Here is a 25,141-nt window from a genome sequence, read left to right on the forward strand (position 1 = left end):
TTCCCTTTATCAGTCGGATCACTCATTTTCGAAGCTTTTCTTTGGTATGTCACAGGCTCTCTTATCTCTATTCCTTTGCTTGGTGTAATACCCTTCTTCACTGTCCTCCTGACTAATGTTTCCTCCTCCTCTTGCTCTGAATCATCACTTAACTGCCTAGGCAGCAGTTCCATTTCCTTCTCCGTCCGCTTCCTTTTTTTCTGTGGATTTGGACCGCCCGCTGCCCTTCCGGTAGGCTTTTTGGGCGGTTGCTTGTTACCATCTTTGTCTTGTTGCTTGGATGGTTTACTCACTGCTGTCATTTTACGAATCTAAGTACCTGCAATGCAAAGAATTCAACAATTAGCAGATAAAACAGCGAAGTTCAGCTTGAAAGCAATTGCAACAGCTTGCCCCTCCAATTATTCGTAAAGTCATGCCATTCACTACTTCATGGAATTGTAGCTCATGACTTTCAGCAAGTATGTGATAACTCTCTTCAAAAATTCAATTTCACATAGCCCCTCACTCGACCCCACACTTATTCTCAAGCATACACCAATGTTGCTCGGTTACTCAGACTTCACCGACGCCTAAATTTTCCTCAGGGACAATTCGTCGAACATGTGGTATGCAACAAGTGTGCCTAGTTCATTCTATCAGTTGAGCAATGCAACTACCCTCCCAAAGTTTGACGAGATGAAGGGAATTATAGTTTATCATCTCGCAACCATTACAACGACCAAGAACGACAGCCCTAAAAAATTTTGAAATTGCAAAACCTACTTGTTGCTACCATTGAGGGAGGGAAGAGAGAAGAATTAGGAGAGAAGCCAACGGAAGAACGAAGAGGATGATGCGTACCTGTCGCGTTTGTATGCGTTGCAATTTCGATTAAAGAAATCCGTTCTGCGTTCGTAGGCGTCGCAAAAAGAGACGAGTGGATGCGTCGCAAGAAGAGTTTTTAACGAATTCGTTATCTTAAGATGTGTTAAAATATATAGTACTTACCTGTGCGTGCGAGCTTTGACGCGACGCATCCCCTTGTCTTCTTTCAAAAAAAAAAAAAAAAAAAAATTCGGACGCGACACGGACGCGATAGGCAGACTTCACTGCCTTAAGCAATTGGCCCGTCAAAAAATTTTTTGCTGAGGGGGATGCGACGCATCCGCCTCGTTTTCTCATATCTGGGGAACTTTTTTTTTTTTTTTTTTTTTTTTTTTTTTTTTTTTACGTCCTACAAAAAAAAATAAAAAAATAAAAATAAAAAATAAAAATAAACTAACTAACTTGGGTGGCCTCCCAAGAAGCGCCTGATTTAACGTCGCGGCACGACGCAACATGTTCTTCATGCCTCCACTAAATCCATTGTGGTCTTGTGACGTGCAATGTCACCACCCCAATAGTGTTTTACTCTTTGGCCATTTACCAAGAATGTCGTATTGGACCCCTTATCACACAATTCTATCGCACCATGAGGTTTCACACTAACCACTTCAAACGGACCCGACCATCGAGATTTAAGCTTTCCTGGAAAAAGCTTTAGCCTTGAATTAAACAGTAGAATTTCTTGACCTGGTTCAAACTCACGATGTTGGATATGCTTATCATGCCATCTTTTGGTCTTCTCTTTATACAATTTGGCGTTTTCATACGCATGCAATCGAAACTCATCAAGCTCGTTGAGTTGTAGCAATCTCTTCTCACCGGCCAAGTCCATCTCCATATTTAGCTTTTTAATCGCCCAATATGCTTTGTGTTCAAGCTCGACGGGCAGATGGCAGGCCTTCCCATAAACCAACCTGTACGGAGAAGTGCCTATTGGGGTCTTGTACGCAGTGCGATATGCCCATAATGCGTCATCCAGCTTCCCGGCCCAGTCCTTTCTATTCATACTTACTGTCTTTTCCAAAATCTGCTTGACCTCTCTGTTAGAAACTTCTACTTGACCACTCGTTTGGGGATGATAGGCAGTGGAAACTTTGTGCTTGACTCCGTATTTTGCAAGAATATTATTCAGCAGTTTGTTACAAAAGTGAGTTCCCCCGTCGCTTATCAACACTCTTGGAGTCCCAAAACGTGTGAAGATGTGCTTCTTTACAAAGCCTACCACAACCTTTGCGTCGTTAGTAGGAAGAGCAATGGCCTCTACCCACTTAGAAACATAGTCGACCGCCACCAAGATGTATCTGTGCCCGTTAGAATATGGGAATGGTCCCATAAAATCAATCCCCCAAACATCAAAAAGTTCTACCGCCAGAATATTTTGCAAGGGCATCTCGTGCTTCCTCGTGATAGTTCCAGTTCTTTGGCATCTATCACAATTTTTAACGAAGGCATGTGCATCCTTAAACAATTTTGGCCAATAAAAACCTGATTGTAGCACTTTTTGGGCGGTTCTATCCCCGCCGTGATGACCTCCATATGGTGACGCATGGCAGTCATGTAGTATAGCCTTCATCTCTTCCTCAGGAACACACCTTCTCACCAACTGATCTGCACACTGCCTATATAGGAATGGCTCATCCCACACGTAGAACCTTACATCATGTAGGAATCTTCTTCTATTGTCAGCTGTCCATTCTAGTGGCGTCACCCCACTTGCGATAAAATTCACATAATCTGCATACCATGGGGCTTCACCTGAGGTGACTGCTAATATTTGCTCATCCGGAAATGTTTCTTTAATTGACCCTCCTTCAGCTACATGGTCCCGACTTTCTAATCTGGACAAATGATCGGCCACTTGATTTTCTGTCCCTTTTCGATCTCGGATCTCTAAGTCAAATTCTTGCAAGAGGAGGACCCAACGAATCAGCCTCGGCTTGGCGTCTTTCTTTTCAAATAAGTATCTGATAGCTGAATGATCTGTGTAGACGATGACTTTGGTTCCCACTAGATAGGATCTGAACTTGTCAAACGCCCACACCACTGCAAGCAACTCCTTTTCAGTCACTGTATAATTCATCTGAGCTGGATTCATAGTTTTGCTTGCATAATAAATGGAGTGAAAGATTTTATCCCTCCTTTGCCCCAACACCGCTCCAATTGCTATGTCACTTGCATCGCACATCAACTCAAATGGTTGTGCCCAATCGGGGCCAATGATAATTGGTGCAGTCACCAATCTTCCCTTCAGCTCCTCAAATGCTTTCAGACATGCATTATCAAACTTGAAGGTAACGTCTTTCTCTAGAAGCCTGCACAAAGGGGAAGAAATTTTCGAAAAATCTTTAATGAAACGACGATAAAAACCTGCATGACCCAAGAAACTGCGAATGCCTTTGATGGATGTCGGCGGGGGCAATTTTTCAATCGTCTCCACCTTTGCTTTATCCACCTGTAGACCATCTTTTGAAACCTTGTGCCCCAAAACTATACCTTCACGTACCATGAAATGGCACTTTTCCCAGTTTAGCACCAAGTTCGTCTCTTCACACCTAGCTAGCACTTTATCAAGGTTCATCAAACAACTATCAAAAGAACATCCAAACACAGAAAAATCGTCCATGAATACTTCTACAAATCTTTCAACCATGTCAGTGAAAATAGCCATCATACACCTTTGAAAAGTCGCAGGTGCATTACAAAGACCGAAGGGCATTCTCTTGAACGCATATGTGCCATAAGGACATGTAAATGTAGTTTTCTCTTGGTCTTCTGGGGCTATAGCAATCTGATTATACCCCGAATAACCGTCCAGGAAACAGTAGTATTCCTGGCCAGCTAATCTATTAAGCATTTGGTCAATAAAAGGAAGGGGAAAGTGGTCTTTCCGGGTGGCATTGTTCAGTTTTCTGTAATCTATGCAAATTCTCCATCCAGTGACAGTTCTTGTAGGAATTAAGTCATTATTTTCATTAACTACTACGGTTATCCCCCTTTCTTCGGCACACATTGAACGGGGCTTACCCATTTACTATCAGAGATTGGAAATACAATACCTGCATCAAGCCACTTAATCACTTCTTTTCTTACCACTTCTTTCATGATTGGATTTAGTCGGCGTTGGTGTTCTACACTTGGCTTGTGTCCGTCCTCCATGAGGATTTTGTGCATGCAGAAAAGCTGGACTAATGCCTTTAATGTCAGACATTGTCCACCCAATTGCTCGCTTGTGCTCACGTAGCACCCTTAATAGCTTTTCTTCCTGTAATTTAGACAAGTGAGCAGAAATAATAACAGGTAAAGTGTCAGAACTTCCCAAATAAGCATATTGAAGGTGAGGGGGTAGGGGTTTAAGTTCCAAATTTGGAGCTTTTTCAATTGACGGCTTTGGTGGGGGGCCACTTGGCCTATTCAGGGGCTCAAACGGGATTATTCCTTGCATGTAACCACATGATGTATCTAGGATATGCATCATCTCCTCAACCTCATCATCCATCTCCAAGCTATCAAACATCATGATTGCTTTTTCTAAACAGTCGTCTAGATATACACTCGTGTCAAGAAGTTTCTCATCCACCTCCACCACAGATATCATAGAGAGCTCCTCATAGTGGCGGGGAAGTTGGATTGCTTTGTAGACATTGAAGACTGCTTCCTCGTTGTCCACTCTCATAATCATTTTCCCTTCTCTCACTTTAATTATTGCATCGCCAGTAGCCAAGAGAGGTCGTCCCAATATGATTGGAACTTGTTCATCAGCCTCGAAGTCTAGAATAATGAAGTCAGCTGGGAAGATGAATTTTCCAATTTGCAGCAGCACATCTTCAATCACTCCTTCGGGGTAGGCTATGGACCTATCAGCTAATTGCAACATCACGGTGGTTGGTCTCGGAGCTCCCAGACCTAATTGCTTAAACAAGGATAAAGGCATCAGATTTATGCTTGCACCCAAATCACACAGAGCACGTCCCACGTCAATATTACCGATTTGTACTGGAATGGTGAAGCTGCCAGGATCCTTAAGCTTTTGGGGAAGCTTGTTTTGGACCCTTGATGTGCACTCCTCAGTAAGTGCAACCGTCTCGAACTCAGTCAATTTCCTCTTATGAGCCACTATGTCTTTTATGTACTTAGCGTACTTTGGAATTTCACGAAGTACATCCACTAATGGAATATTTAATTGAACCTGACTCAACATGGAGAGAAATTTGTTGAACATGCGATCGTCATTCCTTTTCTGCAATCTTTGGGGGAAAGGTGGTGGTGGCCTTGTAACCTCCATTCGCTCTGAACTTGCATCATCTTCCTTTGACTCTTGTGTTGCCTTAGGTGTCAACTCCCCCCCAGGTATAGGTTTTTCTTTTATCTTCCTTGGCACTTCCTCTAGTTCCCTCCCGTTTCTAAGTGTAACTGCATTAACTTGAGGGTTCTTCTCTGTATCACTGGGAAGTGAGCCTGTAGGTCTAGTATTTTGGTTTGCTGCTAACTGCCCCATTTGCCTCTCAAGATTTCTGAAATCGGTCCTGAGCTGCTGATTGTCTAGCAATAACTTTTTCAGCAAGTCATTCGTACTTTCTTCCATTTGTTGGGGTGGCTTCTGAGGTTGAGTAAAATTCCCTTGAGGCCTATACTGATTCTGTTGACTTCTGCCCCATGAGAAGTTAGGATGATTCCTCCAGTTTGGGTTGTAAGTGTTCCCATATTGCGCATGTTGATTCATAGGACCTCTGTTTTGTTGCCCCACATAGTATATAGATTCAGGATTCGTGGGGCACATGTCAATCATATGACTGTCTCCGCATAGTTCGCAACAAATAGACATCTGCTGTACATGTTGCATTTGTTGTGTTGTCATTCTATTCATCTGATTTGCCAATTTTGCTATATCGGCTCTCATGGCGGAAAAGTCATCAAGCTCAATCAAACCGGCGGCCTTCTGTTTAATTCCCCTTCGTGAATCCCCCTCTCCTTGCCAATTATGGTCATTAGCAGTGAAATTATTTAGCAAGAGTTGTATTTCACTATACGGTCTTGCCATGCAACTACCCCCACAAGCTGAGTCAAGATTCATCTTTGATGCTTCATCTAACCCATCAACAAAAGTGTGACCCAATACCTCATCAGTTTGACAATGATGCGGGCAGTCTCTGAGTAGCTTCTTGTATCTTTCCCAAGCTTGACGAAGTGTCTCGCCATCCCGTTGTTGGAACCCAAGAATTTGGCTCCTCAGCGACTTTGTCTTCTTAGTTGGGAAAAACTTGATCAGGAATTTCCTTGCTAGATCATCCCAAGTGTGGATAGAGTTCGCGGGCTCCTTTTGCAACCATTCTTTAGCTTCCCCCAACAGTGAAAAAGGGAATAGTGTCAGCCTGACATAGTCCTTGGAGACGTTCGGATAATTGTAAGTGTCCGTGATTTCCAAGAAGTTCTGAATATGCCTCTGCGGGTCCTCATGAGATAGACCCACATATTGTCCTGTGGACTGAATCAGCTGTACCATGTACTGTTTGAGTTCAAAATGCCCAGTGATATCAGGCTTCACAATAGCCTGAGTCATATTCGCAAGATTGGGCCTTGCGGCTTCAATTACCGGACGCTCTTCATTGCCTGCCATATCTATTGGCTGTGGTTGGACTGCGATGTCCAACTCTCTTTCTATTCTCGTTCTAGCTTCGTGTTCCCTTCTCACTCTATGTAGTGTTCGTTCGATTTCTGGATCAAGAGGAATGAGGTTGTTTGCACTTCTACTCCTCTGCATTCGAGAGAAGACCCTGCGTTGACACAAACCAGGCAAACTGAAAATTAAAACTTGAAAACAAATATCTAATAAAAGCTTAACTTAGTCACGTAGCTAATTTCTAAGTCCCCGGCAACGGCGCCAAAAACTTGTTACGGCCAAACACACTCACGCAAGTATACGTGGTCGTCAAGTAATAAAGTAGTGAATAAAGTATCGTTCCCACGAAGACTTATGATTAACTTTGACTAATTCAAACTCGAATAGCTTATTAATTCAAGATATTTCTAACAAAATATATAATTTTCTAACTTACTACCTACGGACGATCAAATAATGAATCGCTAAGAATTCAACACAACACTTAAATAGTTTTGTTCAACAATCAATAGGATATAATATTCCAGGGTCACGGGTCATCTAACATTCATGTTGCATTCGTATTTTAAAATAGCTAATTGATTTATCTGAATTGTTGATTCACAGGGTTAATTTCACTCATAAGAATCTGTCGAGTTCTTACTCGCATGCTCAAGTTAACTTAATACCTATATGTCTATGGAATTAAGTTTAACAAGAACTCATTTACAATTCCTGTATTTTAACCGAGTAAGGCAATTAGGTATATGTCTATCCTAATCGCGAATCCTTTCCCCGATGCCCGGGTTTTGAAAACTTACTCTATTTACTTCTATATGCAATCTAGGGTTCCCACTTTCGAGTTCAACTCTAGATTCGTAGATAGTATTTCACTGTTAATTACTCAGCAAAATAATTAGAAACAGAATTAAATAAACAACCCAATATGATAAACCCAACGTCGTCAAATTAAACTTCAAACATCAACATTCATGTATACCCATGACCCTAGAATAATAGGGTTCTTAGCCACTCATATTCAGGCAATCATCCCAAATTTCATAAGATTGCATAAAAATCAATAAAAGAAAGAAAAGATAAAACTCCAGACGAATTCCGTGGTCTTTGAACTTGGTTATAGCCTTTTTTCTTCCCTTTCCCCGTCTCTCTTCTACAAGAGGCGTTTTAAAGCTTATATATTGCGTCCAAAAGTTGTAATCTAGAGTTCTCCTAACTCTAGTCCAAATCGGCTTCAGGGGTTGATGCTAAGGCGGATGCGACGCATCCACCTCGTCCTCCATTTCTTAACTTTGCATGTGAGGGTAGACGCGACGCATCCAGCCTTCTCTTCTACTTCCCAGTTTCGCACGCGATGGCGAACGCTATGGCCCAACTTCACTGCTAAGGTTGCATGCAGGATGATGTTTTCCTAGGTTGGATGCGACGCATCCAACCCTTCTTCCTCTGGCTAAACCACCTTTTCTTCATATTTTGCACTCTGAACACCTTAAATCGTCACACATAACTTAATTAGTCATCAAACCAATAATTACACCATGTTGGGAGTTTTAAAGATTAAATAACATCAAGAAGTGGTTAAAACATGGGTAAAGTAACATCAACACATATCGAAATATGCCAAACATCAGCTAGTAACAGCAAGCTAGCGGCGTCAATAAAATGATAAAACGAGCTAAATGGGTTGTCGTGGCGTTAATTTTAGGTGTATTATCATTTTTAGCTCGCGCCAGAATTATTTATATCTGTTAGCCGAAAAAATATATAAAATTTGTATATTTTTTGTAATATACAGAATATATATATATATATATATATATATATATATATATTATACATTTTTCGGCTATTATTTCAGAATCTTACTAAATGAAAAACTTATCGGAAACATTTTACTTTTTAGTGCAACTCCATATTAATTTGGTCAGCGAACTGCGAATACCAAATGATTAAACCATTAATAAAACGAAAGAAATCCAGGTAGAAAAGATATTGTATTAGATACATTAGACATGTTTAAAACCCACATGGAGAATTTAATCAGAGAATTAGAATAAGGAGGGGTACATCTTATTACATCTTCAAAATAATGACAATATGCTCTTCGAACAAGTTTCTCCAAACCACCAAAATGGCACATTTTCATTACGAAGATCACGATCAACGAACGTGATTCTCTTTTTTCTCGATACTCAATATATTTTGATTAAAAATTACATTAACGACTCAACTAACTTAAGTATTAAAAACCCACTCTTGTATTTGTTTTTTAGAAATTTAATTTATTAACGACTCAACTAACATAGAGAACGACCAATTGATCTATGGAATAATAGAGAGATAATACTTAATACTTAGTTAATATCATCCAAAATAAAGTCCAATCTGTTCCAATAAGTTTTTCTCCTTGTTTTTTATATGCCTATTTTAAATGTCTTCAGCTAGATCCTTTTTTCGAGTACTATTATGTTCTGCCTATCTTATGATATCTTTACATTTTCATATACTGTAACATATTTTCCAAGGTGTTAGTTTGCCTTTGCCAGTTTTCAAGCCTAATATACAAGATACTGTTTATTTTTAATAATATAATAGTTGAATGAAATAAGAGGAATCCCTTTTAAAGAGACTCTTTGGGTACGGTTGCTAAAGGGCAAAAAGCTAAGGGCTAGGAGAAAAATAAGGAAACAAAATAATTAAATAAAACTAATAAGTGGTAAGCATTATTAAAGGTCAAATTTGGACTCGTTGGTAGTGGACCAGACTTTAACTGGGGTTGGTTTGCCTAATTTTAATAATAACTAGTTTCAATTTTTAATAAATATCTCCGAGTTAATTAGTTGCTTATTAAAAGGAAACACTGCAAAAAATCGAAGGGTTTATTCCTTACCATGAAAGGTTTATAGCATACGTTTTTAATGCTTTTTAGTTTTATTTAATGCAAAAAGATTAGGATAAGGATAGCAATTAGAAAGAAACATCTCACTTGTCATGATATGTTTTAATTTAAAATCGAAAAAAAAAAACTACTATACAAAATACTTAAGTAGGAGTGGGTTCCTCCCTTTACATCTTTAAAACAATTAATCTCCAAAAAATGGTGACAGCAATTTGTGTAAATTTACAAAATAATATATGGAAATTTACAGCATGTAGTTATATTTTCAATTCCTTATTTTAGTTTATCAGAGACGAAACAAGAGAATGTGAAAAAAGAAGGCTCGAAAATAAAGCACTTTAAACTACTCTATAGTCTATTCTATTTTAAAAGAATGAAGTGGTTCGAAATTATCTCGATATTAAAATCGTTAAAATTTTGTAATTCTTTTTCTTATTTAAGTGATTTTAAAAATAAAAAATAAAGCAACTAGGTGGGTTATGACTTATGAATTTTAATCTATTGCATTAATTGGGAACTTAATTATGCTCTCCATTTATTATGTTCCCATATTCTTTTCCTCTTAGCTTTTTGACCTTTTAGCCACCCAAAGAGTCTCTTTTAAACAGTCATTTTTCAGACGTGGTGACAGCAATTTTTGACCTGAAAATAGCAGCTTTCCTTTTTACGTAATTATCCCTTTGTGAAAACCGAAACGTCTTCCATAACCTTTAACTAATATGGCAAAGGACCAAATATACCCTTGAGCTTTCGAAAATGGTCTAAGAATATTCTTTATTGTACAATTGGGTTATTTATACCCCTTTAGTCATACTTTGGGTTCAAATATATCCCACATTTAAACGGAGGGACACGCGTTATCGTCTTGTTGGTCAATTCTAAATATCTCCTAATTAATTAAAAAGACTCATTACTCATACCCGAAAAATAATTTTTTTATTTTTGTAAAAACTGAAAAAAACTAAAATTATTTTTACTAAAACCTGGAAAAAAACGAAATTTTTTTCAGTTTTTACAAAAAAACTGCTTTAAAAAAAACTGAAAAATATTTTCTAAAATAATGTTTTTGTAAAAAGTGGAAAAAAAAAAACTGAAAATCAATTTTCTAAAGCAATTAAAAACTGGAAAAAAAAATTGAAATATTTTTAACTAAAAACTGGGGGAAAAAAAGAAAATATTTGTTTTTTCCGTTTTACTAAAACATTGCTTTAGAAAATTACTTTTTAGTTTTTGTTTTCAGTTTTTACAAAAATATTATTTTAGAAAATATTTTTCAGCTTTTTTTAAAGCAGTTTTTTTGCAAAAACTGAAAAAAAAATATTTTTATTTTTTTTAGTTTTTAGTAAAAACTATTTCAGTTTTTTCCAATTTTTACAAAAAAATTATTTTAGCAAATTGATTTTCAGCTTCTTCTTTTTTCTAGTTTTTACAAAAATATTATTTTAGAAAATATTTTTCAGTTTTTTCTAAAGCAGTTTTTTTTGTAAAAACTGAAAACAAAAATATTTTCATTTTTTTTATTTTTTAGTAAAAATAATTTCAGTTTTTTGCAGTTTTTACAAAAAAAAAATATTTTTCGGGTATGGGTAATGGATCTTTTTAATTAATTAAAAAATATTTAGAATTGACCAACAGGACGATGACACGTGTCCCTCCGTTTAAATGAGAGGTATATTTGAACCCAAAGTATGACTGCAGGGGTATAAATAATCCAATAATATAACGAGGGATATTCTTAAATCATTTTCGAAAATAAAAGGGTATATTTGGCCTTTGTTCTAACTAATAATTACGATTTCCACTTGGATAAGGCTTTTACTCACCCACCCTCCTCAAACTACTGTTTCAGTCCTTATTTGTGTAGGATTATATTTCTTTAACCATAGGCCAAAGGGTTACTACATAATAAACCCTCTATAAATAGACCTCCCCTATATCTCTCGAAACCACTCTGATTTTCCTCATCCTAATAATATTTCAGACATAAATATATATGCGTTATTTCAGAGTTAGATAGAATATGAGCAACATTCCAAGATCTTTAACAGACTCTTGTTTTACTCTCTTCAAATTAGCCATCTCCTCTTCTGATCCTTGGCCTTTCTCTCTTTCACCTTTCTTGTAACCTCTCTCTCTCTCTCTCTCTCTCTCAACTGTACAATCTTTTTTCAGATTTCTTTTTTCTTGTTTTTTGTTCGTTGGATCTTGTTTAGTACACAGATGGGTAGCGGAGATAAACACCATCTTCATCTGAATTTTCATCTTCATATGCCTCACATTAACTTTCATCATAATCATCATGGGAAGAAAGAATTGAAAGATATACCAAAAGGGTGTTTTGCAGTTATGGTAGGTCAAGGAGAAGAGCAACATAGGTTTGTTATCCCTGTCAGTTATATCAACCATCCCCTGTTCTTGCAACTATTGAATGAAGCAGCGGAAAAATATGGATTTGATCACAAAGGTCCAATTAATATTCCTTGTCATGTTGAAGAATTTCGCCATATTCAGGGCTTGATTGGTAAAGAAACTGCACATCATCATCATCACCAACATAATCACTGGTGTTTTAAGGCCTGATAATAGTAGTAGTAGTAGTACTTTTTGACTCGGATTTTCAGTGCTCAAGTAATGTAAATTTCTAGTATTGCCTCGAGTCTTTTTAGGTTTTTTTTGTTTTTTTATTTTTACTTTTTTTATATGCTCTGTTCCAAGATGTTCATGTACCCAAAAGTGTGGTGAAAGATTATGAACTAATTGGAATGATATTCATAATACAGTTTTTTTTGTTGTTGGTCATGTTGTAGATTCAAATTAATTTTTACTATATTAAAAGAGAAATTATGGTTCTCATGTTCTTTTAATTTGCTGGCTATGAATTTTTGTTCTTGCCTTGAGTGTATGGCCCAAAAAGGAACATGCTCTATAGCCTTTACAAATTAGACTTTCTTTTTCCTTCCTATATTTGAGGTAACAATGCAGTCTTTTAAAAAACAACTAGAAAGTGTAAATCTTAATATCCATGGTTGGCGTACGAGGTGCATAGCAACTAGACACATGTATTGCCAGATTACATGTGTCTGTGTTTCTCAGTTTCTGCCCTTCTTTTGTACCCTGGGTGCTAAAGAGTAGAGAGTGTTTGATGAAATATGCTTCTGCCATCTCCACAAAGAGGTTTTTGGTAGGGAAGTTCACTGATTAGGATTGAGAAGGGTACGTAGGTCCCCAATTCCTTATTGCCATCTACATTGTCCCTTTCTTTAATGTCGACCCCTTTAATTTGTCACTTTTGCGCACTAAAAATCTCAAAATATGGCCTTGGTTTTTTCATACTACTTGGTTTTCACCTGGTTCTGATTTTTCTATGGTTCAACTTCTTTATTTCCTCTTTCGTGTAATGTATGTTTTTGTCTGCATCTGTCAGTTTAGTTATATCATCCAAAAATCTCGGTTTCCTTTCTATTGGGAGATAAGTTCAGTGGATAGATGCAGTATTTCAATTGTTGATGAGTATTTATTACTAATATTTAACTTTGCTTTGAAAACATGGTTCATTCATTTCTTTGAAAACAATTTTCTTGAGTAGTGATGAGAAATCCTCCCTTTTTCTTTTTTAAAGGGACTTATCTTTTGGTATTGAACACTACTAAAAAATAGCAGGATTGTTACTGTTAATTTCAGGAGCATTGAGGGAATCAAACCCACAACCCTTATCATTGAACCAAGACCCCTTTTGTTACTGGGTTCGACAGTATATATTTATATAGATTTAGTAAATATTTCAATACAAATACAGGGTTCCGAAAAAAATCACTGGCTTCGCCCGCACCCGCACCCATTACTGTAGCTCTGCCCCTACTTGCGGTGCCGCCCTTTCTCGGACCCTGTGTGAACGCACTGCTTTTTTTTTTTTTTTTATCTTTTAGTGTTACTATAGAGAGTGGGTTGCTCTAGTGGTGAGCACTCTCCACTTCTAACCAAGAGGTTGTGAGTTCGAGTCACCCCAATAGCAAGGTGAGGAGTTCTTGGAGAGAGGGAGCCGAGGGTCTATCAGAAATAGCCTCTCTATCCCAGGGTAGAGGTAAGGTCTGCGTACACACTACCCTCCCCAAACCCCACTAATGGGATTATATTGGATTGTTGTTGTAGTATTACGGTAGATAGATTTGTGTATGAATCCAACCATTGATTGTTTCTTTGTTTGTAAGTGAATGCTCCACTGCCTTTGTGGATTTCATAATTGATCATATTGTGAATGTGAAGACTAAATTAAAGTAGATCTCTCAAGAAGCATGTAGGGCCATGTGCAGAAATATTTCTTGTGCAATTAAGTTTGACAATCTTGAATAAGATGCTAGATTTCCTGTAGTTGCCACAAAGGCAAAGCTGAACTGTAAACAACTAACTTAGAATGAAGAAAGTTTAATGCTCTCTCTCACACATGAGAAACTTAATAGATCCCACTCCTTGCGTGTAAGACTTGTAAATGGATGTCAAAGAAGCATTTGACTTCGGAAATTTTTATATGTATTTCTCAAAAACTTTGACTGGGAGTTACTAACCGTGTTGTGGCTCTCCAGTTACAAGTCATTCCTACGCTACGGAAGGTTATAGTGGAAGGGATAGGACCCCTTTCTTCTTAGCAATTAGCAAAAGTTCTCGTTTTTGAGTCTTGTCGATGAAAAATAAGAAACGCTTCTTTTTTAATAGGTCTTACGTGACACGAATTCAAATTAATCGAGGTCATCGGCGAATTTAGGCCTAAATTATGGTGTATGTGAACCCATAATTTTTCTGCTAAACTAGATATTTTGTATATATATTTCCTATAACTGATCTAATATTATTTGTTGCTCCTGAATGGTGCACTTGGTTGATATTGAGTTATTTACCCAAAGGAATGAATCAATTCCCACTATATACTTTCTTTTTCTCCCTTATTAGTGGTGCGCTTATTAGTTGTGCGCTAATGTTCTGGAAGTCTTAGATCCGACTCTAGTTGAGATCACAATATGAATATCGGACACGGAATGAAACACAAAAAAAAATAAGAAAATGAAATCGTACTCCAAAAAGTTCGACAAGTTTTGCTTCCCAAGGTCCATCTAGACAAACTTTGAATAACAATGTAAAATATATTGTTTTATTATTTTGATTTGAGAAAAATTGGAACTTATAATACCTTTTTAATTTAGTGTCTGAATATTATAAATTTCTATATCAAAGGTCATACATTAAAGGACAAGTTTCACGAGGTATTGTGGCAGCTTGGCTTTTGGAACCCTTTTGGTGATTTTAATTGTTGTTGAAACTTGAAACACGAGTTGAGCTAAATAAAAAAAGTATAATAAAAGTTAATGCAAATGGACAATTGGATCAAATATAGTCGAGCCATTCATTCCTGTCGTCGCTGCAACAGGTAGAGAATCGAAACAATATCTGTATTTTTCCAAAGGGGAATTCCCCTCATTAAAGGGAAAAAGTGCCATCCTATCACATTCAGTTCCTTTACTTTGGCTTCTCCTCATTTCTTGTATGTGTCGCTTACTTTTATTTTCTTTAGGGGTTGCCCCAGAAAAGTATATTATAAAATCAATATAGGAAATAATATCTATAGACTATATTGGACACCTTATTACGCTCTGACTTTTGGATTCAAAACAGTTACTGCCTTTTTGTTTCGGTTCTGTTTTCCATTTCGGTGTGTTTGAATAGTGTCTGTTTAGATTATATATTTTGAAAAAATATTTTCTGCTAACTAATCAAACACCAAAAAATAAATTAAAAATCACTTATTTTTCATGCAAACATTTTCTGCAGAAAATATTTTCCTACAATACCAAACACACCCTTAGTTTTGTGTCCGCTACATGAATAACTTCTGGAAACAACGGTTTGGTTGTATTTTGTTTTCCCGATTATTTTCTGAAACTAGCTTGTAGTACACGTTGTTTTCGTTTCTCCAATATTTTGTTTTTAGTTTGTTTTTTAAAAACGTTCCATGGTCAGCGTAACAAGAATCAATAATCAAATCCTTTTTATGTACACTTGCGTGCGCATTCAAGTTTTAACCTTTATGCGCCCGCTGAGGAATGTAGTGAGATAGTTGAGATTCGCATTTTACCTCATTAGTGTTAAAAGAATGGTCAGATCAGTGGAGTTGGAATACTATGGTTAAACCGGGGTAAAAAGGTATTTTTACTTTCATGCGCATAACGATTGTACCGTAGGAAAGAACCCATATAAGGTTGATGTGAAACAGAATAAAAGATTAGAGATAAAAGTGGTGTGTTCAAATCTATTTTTTAACATACTTCTATTGTACCCGAAATGATATATAGATCAACGCCCAACGGTACGACGTAATAAGCTTCAAAAATAACAATCAAAAGCGTTAGCGTAACAGTCTTGATTTAAATAAGAACACTACTTAAGGAATTAATTGTCAGTTCAACATTGGTGCTTAGAAAGACTTTCTAAGATTCCCATTACTTATCCCATACATAATTTTTTCCGAGTAGTTAGGAGTTTATACGATAATCAACTACAGATATATTGTCAACTGTTAGTTTCGTAGTGGTTGCTTTAGTTGAGAGGAGAAATTCAAATGTTGTTTTCCTTAGCCACCTGCACCTTACGAAAATAAACGCATACACTTTTTGACTAGTTTGGCAGATTAAAAGAGAATCCTGATGCATAACTCCTCACTCCTTTTATTTTATTTTGGAAGATTCTAAAATAAGCCTCCAAAGAAGGAAGTAAAACTTCACCAATACCATAATAGTTAGACAAGGAGTGTGACAATCTTCTTTTTATTTGGACCACCTTATGTACGTCTCGATAAATCCAGCAGGAACGTTCCTGCTGCAACCCATAAGGACAGGAGCTGGGTAAAGTCTAACCACCAAATTTGGGGCAGATTGACTCAAACTTAATGTTGTAGCAGTGGTTCAAACCTATAATAATCAGGTTTATTTTGATGCCTTAACCACTTAATCATCCCTTTGAGGACTGAATTATTGAGGCACAATTAAATAACTGTTTTGATGATAAACGTGATGGAAAACACTAAGATTAGTTGGTGAGAAACCAATTTGGTCAATGGCTGAGCATTTCGGCCCCTAATGTTCCATTTGCCAGTTTTGCTTGTTGCTTTCACAGCTACCAGCGTGGTATACCTACGAAAACGTGAAAAAATGGGTTAACCCCATCCACCTATATTTGCAAATTACCACTAACAGAATGTGCTAAGCCAAAATAATAGGACTGCTACGTAGTAAATTGCAGAAGAATGAACGTTCTAAGCTTCAGATTTACAATCAGCACTTCAGCATGTCTTGCTCTCCCTGAAGTTTTCTTCCCCAGAAAAAAAGATTCTATTACAACGATACAAAATCCAAATCACTAATCCTAAAGAATAAAGATAGTATCCTCACAACATGAATTGAAATATCTTTGCCAACAGATAGTTTAACACTTTCTATTTCTGCACAAGAAAAAAGAAGGAAAGAATAGAAATTGTACTCTCTTGTTCTCCTTTGGAGCAACTTGTGGCTCCAATCAGCCATGTTATCGATGATGTCTTGTGCTTGAACCACGAATTGTCACACCATGCAAATATTTGGTATACCCAAGGAAACTCAATTTTCTATCAGATGGTCTAATGCAATCCTTGAGAAAAGCATAAGCCGTAGGGCCCAAATTCATTTCCTGCAAACACAGATACCACATTAGAACAGCAAGATGAATCAAAATACAACGTCACTGCCAGTACCCTTGGCCTACCTGTGCTAATTCCTCAACGGAAATGATACGGTTTCCTTCTTGCTCAAAATACTCAAAAGCGGCACTAGCAATTTGTTCCCAATTTTCAAGAGCCTCAAGCTGATATGTACTAATTGCGGCAGCACAGAACTCTTCAAAATCCAGCGGTTTATAGGATAATGGTTCCATCTTCAATTTAACAAACAAAAACATCGGTTCAAAATTGTGGGAGCAATAAGATGTCAAGCTCAAGCGCAAAAGTACAAGGCGTGAGTTCTCTGCCTTGTACCTGTAATCTAGTAAGAACCATCTTCAATTTAACAAACAAAAACGCTTGTTCAAAATTGTGGGAGCAATAAGATGTCAAGCTCAACCATAAAAATATAATGTGCCAGTTCTCTGCCTTGTATCTATAATCTAGTAAGAAGAAATTTCACATGCATTCAGGAATCAGGAAGCAACAAACTGATAGCACTTATCTTTTCATGTGGCAACTCCATAAGTCAGACAAAGGGAAAAAAGCACTTTCTTACTTCACTTTATATTCACTTTCTGATATTGTTTCTTTTTGCAAGAAAAAAGTAACGGAACTAAACAATACATAGGAGACAAAGTAGCAAAAAGTAGAAAGATCCCAATATATTTAGATTTAGAAATGCGGAAGAGGATTGCCTTCTTGGTTGAAGAGTCCCTAATTCAGGAATGGGAAAAGGACATGCACGAAAGACGTTATCTTCTATGCTCTCTCTCCCAGGTTATCTTTGACAAGTGCATTAAATGATGAGCTTGTGATGAGTGTATGTGCACATATGACCGACTCGAGAACCCAATGATTATCATTTAAGAACTTGAGTTGATATCTAGAATGTAACTCAATGCATGTACCAATAGATAAATGATAGAAGCCAAAGAGATTCCAAACGCGATGAAGGATAAGATACTATAATAACATCAGGTGTCTCACCAAATTTAAGATGTCAAAAACTCTCGACTCCCTCATGGCATCAGTCATTTGTTTAGTAAGTGCCTGCACAGCCAGTTCATGATGATGTACTTAGGAATTAGATAATAGACGGAAGATGACGATGGGTCAAACAGAATATGTTAATAACTGTAAATTTTTAATTTAAAAAATGATACAGTAAGACCACCAACCATCTTAAAATTGTTGAGTGACACACGACCATCTTTCGGTTCCAATAAATTGAATTGTGCCCTGAGGTAGATTAACTCTTCTTCTGTCAATGCTTTTGAAAGAGCCTGCATATCAGAAAACCAAAATAGATTGAAATGGCTTATGCTCCTACAGAAACAGACTTCAAAAGAATTCTCCAAGAAACATTTAAAACCACTAGTACCTTCAATGCTGCACGTTTCAAGGGTGAGGCTCGAGTATAAGACTTGACTAATTTAAAGATCAGTATGTCTAAAGGTAAAACAGGATTTCCCGTCCTTAACCATGGATGAGCTGCAAATGCAAAAGGAAGCCATCAGATGCACAGGGTGAAAAATGCATACAGTAAAATTTGTAGATGTTGATATATGCCAAGAAAAACCCAGACACTAGGCGCAGAGTATCTCCCAGTCACAAAATCATTTGATACATTGAACACATAACAACTTACCCAGTGCTTGAGAAGCGGTCATTCTCTTCCTATGGTCTTTATTCAAAAGCCTTTTCACAAAATCCCTGGCCTCTGCAGACACTGAAGGCCAAGGTGAGTCCTCAAAATTAGGATCCGCTCGTAACACGGATCGAAAAATGCCTGACTCTGTACGTGCCCAGAAAGGTCTACTTCCACATAATAAGATATACGTTATCACACCAATACTCCACATATCTGCTTCAATACTGTATGACCTATGAAGTACTTCAGGTGCAACATAGTATGCACTGCCAACAATATCATTAAGACGTTGATCTGCAAATGCAGAAGAATTGATTGGTTTGAATCTTAAAGGTAGAATAGAAAGAAAGAAATTGAAATAAAGAAAAAAAAGACAGAAGAAAACACGGCTATGATGACATTCAGGAAATATTAGAAAAATGGATCAGGAGAATCAATGAAAATGAATCCAATGGAATAAATCATTTCACATCTTTATAGATGAAGGAGCATTTCACGTGGCTTAGCAAAGAACGATTGGTAACTGTGATATGTGATAATACTGAAAAGTTAAATGCATTATAACAGAGGAACTTCTAATATCATGCTAATCCACTTATCTTGACATTGCCTAAAAATATATTAAGCAGCTGACTTGTTGTCCACGGTGATAAAAATCATCATAAAAAAGAGAATCATGCTGATATTTCCATTTACATAGTAACTGAGCATCTGCTGAAAAGAGAGGTATCAACTCTACTGCTTTTGATTTCTAGATATCCAATATTTTATACAACCAGTGTTTTGAATTACGGTTTTGGGACTCGTCTTGGGACAGGGAAAACGAAAATCTCAGCTTGACTTTCAAGCTGCTGAAAGTCTTACATCCCACTAAGCTATCTTTTCTTGAGCCAAAACTGTAAATAAAGGTTACATCTAAGCTGAGGTTTTCTTTTGATGACGCCATCTAAGCTGAGGTCTTATCTTAACGATCTACGTGCTTTATGTAAAATGTGGAATTAATTGATTATGAGAACTCCACAAACAGCACTACAACCTAAGATTATACAAAAGTGATTCTTTGCCTATTAAGATTGAGAAGTTTAAACTGCTTTACTTGATATCTCTTAAAGAAAGAACCAGTTCCGACTATGAAAATTTCTTTGCATTTAAGTAAAAATTTCTTTCCTTGTTATGATTAGCTCTCTACTTGTTACTTTTTTGCAGTGTTTTTATAATTCAAATACCAATTTATTATGTTTTACCTACAAATTAGACAAAACTGACAGGAGTACTTACTCTTGCACCTTTTAACATTTTGGCACAACATGGAAAATGGATTTAAAGAAGCTCTGGTAGAGGATGTAGAGTCTATAGCGGATATTATTGGGTCTTTGTAACTATCACAAGTCTGGGTTTGTGTTTTGCTTTTTTCAGGGGTCTTGTAACTATCTTTAAACTATAGCATAATCTTTATGCTAAAGGTTTTTCTACTTATTTTATAAAACTTGTTACCTTCTCAAAAAAAAATATGGATTTTACGAAGAAAACGGACCTTGAACCTAACTCAACTTTAAAAGCTAGCTCACGAGGGAAGGATTCTCCAAGACCATATAAGGAGACCACAACTCGTTTGCTCAACCCATGTGAATATCCCCCCCAAATCACCCAAAACTGGATAATGGAGCGCGGGGTAACATAACACGAAGACCCAACATTGAGAACACAACAACAAGGATCGATGGGCCTGGCTCTAATACTATGTGAAGAAAAAATAAATGGGCCTAACTCAACCCCAAAAGCTAGCTCATAAGGGTAGAATTGTCTAAGACCATATAAGAGACCACAACTCATTCCCTCAACCAATATGGGACTTAACATGATTCTTTTCAAAAATGCTGAGCATCCTAACAAAGATCTTTCGACATATGGTAGGCAGTAGGCCGCATCTCCTCATAAACTTCAATAACAAAGTGGGACGGGGAGTAAAAAGTTAAAACCCATGGCATCTATGGTCATTAAATGATTGTGGAGCTGATAAATCACCACCACCAACCCAAAAAAGAAAACTTACATGTTTTTTTCCAAAACAAACGCAATCATTACCTGGTCTGATGAAGTCTGATAGACCAAAATCAATAACCTTCATTGGTGCATCCTCTTCTTTCTTCGTAAAAAGGAAGTTCTACAAAGAAATCAAGTTACACAGCCAGTTAGATCAGCGGAATAAGAGGAGAAAATTTCCAGAAATGTGATTCACATTTGTGCATGTTTTATTGAGGGTTGCTTTACGTAGTACCTCTGGCTTCAGATCACGGTGGACCACACCTTGAAGATGACAAAAGGCGACAACATTTAGTATTTGAACCAGTATACTTTTGGCATCCTCCTCTGTGTATCTCCCACCTCTGAAGAAGGAAAAGAGAAAAGGCATTTTAAATTTAACCATTTATATTACGATTCACAGGCAAATATCGCAAATTACCTTGATAGAATCCGGTCCAATAGTTCCCCTCCTTCACATAACCTATTAAGAACAAAGAAGTGGAAAAACAAAATGACAACTCGTTTCAGAGTTATGTTAAAGCAGCAAAAATAACCACACCTCACTCATAACCTACGAATCCTCAATATCCATTCCACTCCATCAGGTCCCATTTCATTCCAATACTCGATTATATGTCTTTTAAAACAAATCTGACGTTCTCTAACATTAGAAATTATCTAAATGTCACACTTCTTAAACTGACATACAAATCTTTGACAAACTAAACATATTTCTGCCAAGCATTATACCTAATAAAAGTGTACCGACGCGATAGAATTTTCTTAAAGCCATTTAAAAATTCATACCTATAAACTGGGGCCTATCAAATGGAAAGACTTCGGAAATAAAGGTTCTTGATAAAATAGAGAGCTATATTATCATTATTGCACAAAATTTGGGTATAAGAAATGGTTTCTGACATTTATTGAAAGCATATCTAGTCAAACTAGAATATGGGAAGTAAGATGAAATTAGAGCGAAGGGAACACATAATCACGTACTCCATTACTATGTAGACATTGTTGGCATCCTCAAAGGCATCATAAAACTTGACAAGATTCTGATGTCCAGACAAGGCCTTCAATATCTTCACCTCCCTGCGAACATCTTCGATAGATATAGCTGTTGTCATCTGTCAAACATATTCATCCAGTCAACAACCCACACTTCGGAAGTCAAACTTAACATCTACTACGAACCATGTCATTGCTAGAAAAGATAGTGCCCACGTGACATAAAGGTAATCTCACTTCAGAAAGAAGGGGGTGTCAAATATTTCAGTTGCAATCTCTCAGATCATAACGAAGGTCAAAGCATCACAGGTCAAAGTGTTTAGGGTCACCAGAATTTACATTTGCTTATGAATGTGATGTCAAAGCATCCAACTGCTTAGTCTCAATGTCTCTGCTTATGGGATTTCATGGATAGTCAATGACTCAATGGAACATCAATATTGACAAAATAAATGGGGCCCTGATTATGTCTTAGTATGTCATCAAGTCTGGCACACTAGTTTTAACACCAAGGGAGAGCTCAAACTCACATATGCATTATGCGCAGCAAATCATCAATCACCTTGAAGAATAACTACAGCTTCTAAATTTCTATCAATTGCCTTTACACCATTACTAAGCTAGTTTTATAGGTCACAATGGCTTGAAACGTTTCATATTTCTAGAGTTCTATTAACATGTGTGTATTCACAACGTCATAGACATTCACTTTTCTCCACAACCAAGGACTCTATCATCTCATGGGGAAAGCCACTGATTCACATTGGCTGGTTTTATTACAATATAGGACAAAAATTCCCAAACTATAGAGGATTTCACCTACATTACCTTCGCCTTCGCCTAGCTATAATCTTAAACCGTGATCCGATGGATTTAATCTGAATTATATAGCTTTGAGAAAACTAATAGCAAAATGCAAAAACACATACCACACACCTTAGATTTTGAAATGATCTTCACAGCGACCGGTTGATTTTTAAGTTCACCTTTTTTACCTTTAGCCCAACAAGTATGTCCAAAATGCCCTCGACCTACTTCCTTTCCAAGCTCATACTTTGCCGTCAAGTTCTTTGGATAACCAAAGCTTTTATCCAGCTGTCTCTCACCTTCACCACCTTCATCTTCCGGTATTGGCCCTTCTTTCGGCTTTGCTGACGTTGTTCCCTGCCGCTTAAGGATCGCCGATAATATAGGCTTCGCCGGCGACGGCGGTGGAAATGGCCACTTGAATTTCCTTCTCGGCGTTCCGACCGGAGACGGGGAGGGAGGTATTCCGGCAGGGTATGGGCTCTGAAAAGGACTGGTGGTAAAGGAATGAGCTGGCGTGTTGTTGTTAGTGTAACTCGTCCCGTTCCCGACGGACTGTGGACGTGCCGGTGACGGTGATGGTTTGCGGCGGTTGTTTGTGGACACGGCGGAGTTTCCGTCAACGACGGCAACGACGTGACCGTCATTATCGGCGGTAACACCCTTACTGCAGCAGTGCCCCATCGGCGACAATCAATAGTCCGATCACGGCCAGTCAAAGTCCACTCATGTGACGGTCAAACAAAAAAAAAAGTTGAAACCAAACACCGGCGACAGAGAATCAGAAACGCGTCCCAAGTTGGAAGTTTGAAGACAAAAAAAAAACTTCAGATATTGTAAATTTTCGGAGTATAAAAGAAGGAGAATAAATCAAATCAAAAAAGAGGGTAAGACTGTAGTTATTGTTGACATTAAAGACATTTGGATCAAAAAACCTGACGTCAACACGTCTGAAAAATTGAAAAACCTTAGCTCCTAATTACTCCGTAAGAAACACATAAATAAATTGCACTCTTAACACAACAAAATCTGATTACTATGAACACAGAAAACAATCAAGATAAAATTGCAAAACAAAAAAGCACAGCTTAGGCGTTGAACAGCCCGAGATGTAAACTTTGATTAAATCGCTGTTTGACACTTTCTTGTTTCTTGTATCTACTTTTCCACAGACTGTATCTTTCAAACGCCGTATTTTGCAAGTTAAAAGTCAGTTAAAACCTGTGAAATGTGAAACATATTGTACTAACTTTTGTTTGACCAGTCTTTTGTTGGATCTTGCACATTGTCGCATTTGTTTAGGACGTTAACCTAAATAAAGCATAGGTATGCACACATTTTCTCTAGATAACCTACACAATTCTCTTGTTTATGACAATTTTGGAATATCTTGTCTTGTTTTATAAAAGTAGAAAAATATTAGTTTCTCGATTCATTTTTCCAGAAATAACTTTAACCGTGACAACTTATTTTCAAACGTTACTTTCTAACTAGACTTTCAATTATGCGGTAGAGTAATCAAATACACTAGCTACGATTATAAAATGAATGTAATATAAAAATTTGATGGAATAATAAAATACGTCGGCAGAAATATTTTAATTATTGGTCCAATTTTTCAGTTTTTATTTTCTTCAAAAACAACAAATCTAAAATGAAGATCACCTTAATATGTCACAGGGATTTTTAAAAAATGACTAGTGATCTTCTAAATCCTCTAAGTTTTGTAATTCTTAAAATGCATATGGATTTACAACCCCCAAAATTACGTAGCACTTAATATTATTTATCCATTGAGTTTGGAAGGTAAGTGTATCAAGTAAATCAGACAACAAATGTAAAAGATGGTGGGATTTGAGAATCAAACGCATAATAAATAGTCTAACTACCAAGAAAATATGTCTGTCAGTCAAAGTTATTTGGTGGTTTTTTTCAAATCTCCCAGTGTTAATGTTAAGAAACAAACTAATACTAATAATTGCCGGTGCCAAACCAAAATACAAATATGGCAATTACAATTATTGGGAGTAAGTGTAACTGTGCGTGTAGTTGCACATTCAACTACCAAATACTGAACCATCATTTATCTCCCATGCTAAAAAAGACGAGAGAAAAAAACACATTTGTTTTAAGATTTTGCGGCAAGGCTTCTAACTTATTACATTTTGGAGGTACTAGTCTACTAGATCTAGGGGTGTACATGGTTCGGTTCAGCCCGTTATTTTGTAAGATTCGTGGTACAATTTTTCGGTTATTCTATTATGTATAATCAAAATTGGACTTTTCGAAACCGTCTCAATCATATCAGTTTCTCTTCGGTATCGGTACGATTCGATTAATTTTCGGTATTTTTTAAAAAATATCATGTAAAAGTCACTAGTGGAATAGAATACAATAACATACGTACTTTTATAAGACTTGGCAAAACGTTCTTGACATTTTTACATTTGAAAGGATAATGAATTAAAAAAATATGAAAATGGATAGAGTATAGATCCATCAACTATTTTACAGCGGCGTAAA

At 36.9% G+C, this 25,141-nt stretch overlaps 1 protein-coding gene and 1 long non-coding RNA gene across 4 annotated transcripts in view; one reads left to right on the forward strand and one right to left on the reverse strand.

Annotated features, from left to right (window-relative positions):
- The first annotated feature begins 1,169 nt into the window (after window positions 1-1,169).
- The window catches only part of LOC138908782 (uncharacterized), a 165,269-nt gene continuing 141,297 nt past the window's right edge, over window positions 1,170-25,141 (forward strand). Inside the window, exon 1 of the long non-coding RNA XR_011415186.1 lies at window positions 1,170-1,213. This is a non-coding gene — a long non-coding RNA (uncharacterized lncRNA). The remainder of the gene's footprint in view (window positions 1,214-25,141) is intronic.
- LOC104115822 (CDPK-related kinase 4-like) lies at window positions 16,071-23,894 on the reverse strand. 3 transcript variants are annotated; one of them, XM_033661209.2, is made up of 12 exons: window positions 22,748-23,894; window positions 21,800-21,930; window positions 21,237-21,278; window positions 21,051-21,159; window positions 20,858-20,936; window positions 18,770-19,066; window positions 18,503-18,612; window positions 18,300-18,404; window positions 18,109-18,171; window positions 17,166-17,333; window positions 16,905-17,090; window positions 16,071-16,558 (listed from the first exon to the last, which is right to left on the reverse strand). In XM_033661209.2, the coding sequence occupies exons 1-11, from the start codon at window positions 23,300-23,302 to the stop codon at window positions 16,950-16,952; spliced, it is 1,800 nt and encodes a 599-aa protein (XP_033517100.1). In that variant the 5' UTR covers window positions 23,303-23,894; the 3' UTR covers window positions 16,071-16,558; window positions 16,905-16,949. The 3 variants fall into 3 exon arrangements, with proteins under 3 accessions (XP_033517100.1, XP_009624841.1, XP_070053379.1); XM_009626546.4 differs by lacking the exon at window positions 16,071-16,558 and having other exon boundaries at window positions 16,629-17,090; XM_070197278.1 differs by lacking the exon at window positions 16,071-16,558 and having other exon boundaries at window positions 16,629-17,090; window positions 22,741-22,880.

The sequence above is a fragment of the Nicotiana tomentosiformis genome, chromosome 3 (assembly GCF_000390325.3).
Source record: "Nicotiana tomentosiformis chromosome 3, ASM39032v3, whole genome shotgun sequence".
Lineage (NCBI taxonomy): Eukaryota > Viridiplantae > Streptophyta > Magnoliopsida > Solanales > Solanaceae > Nicotiana > Nicotiana tomentosiformis.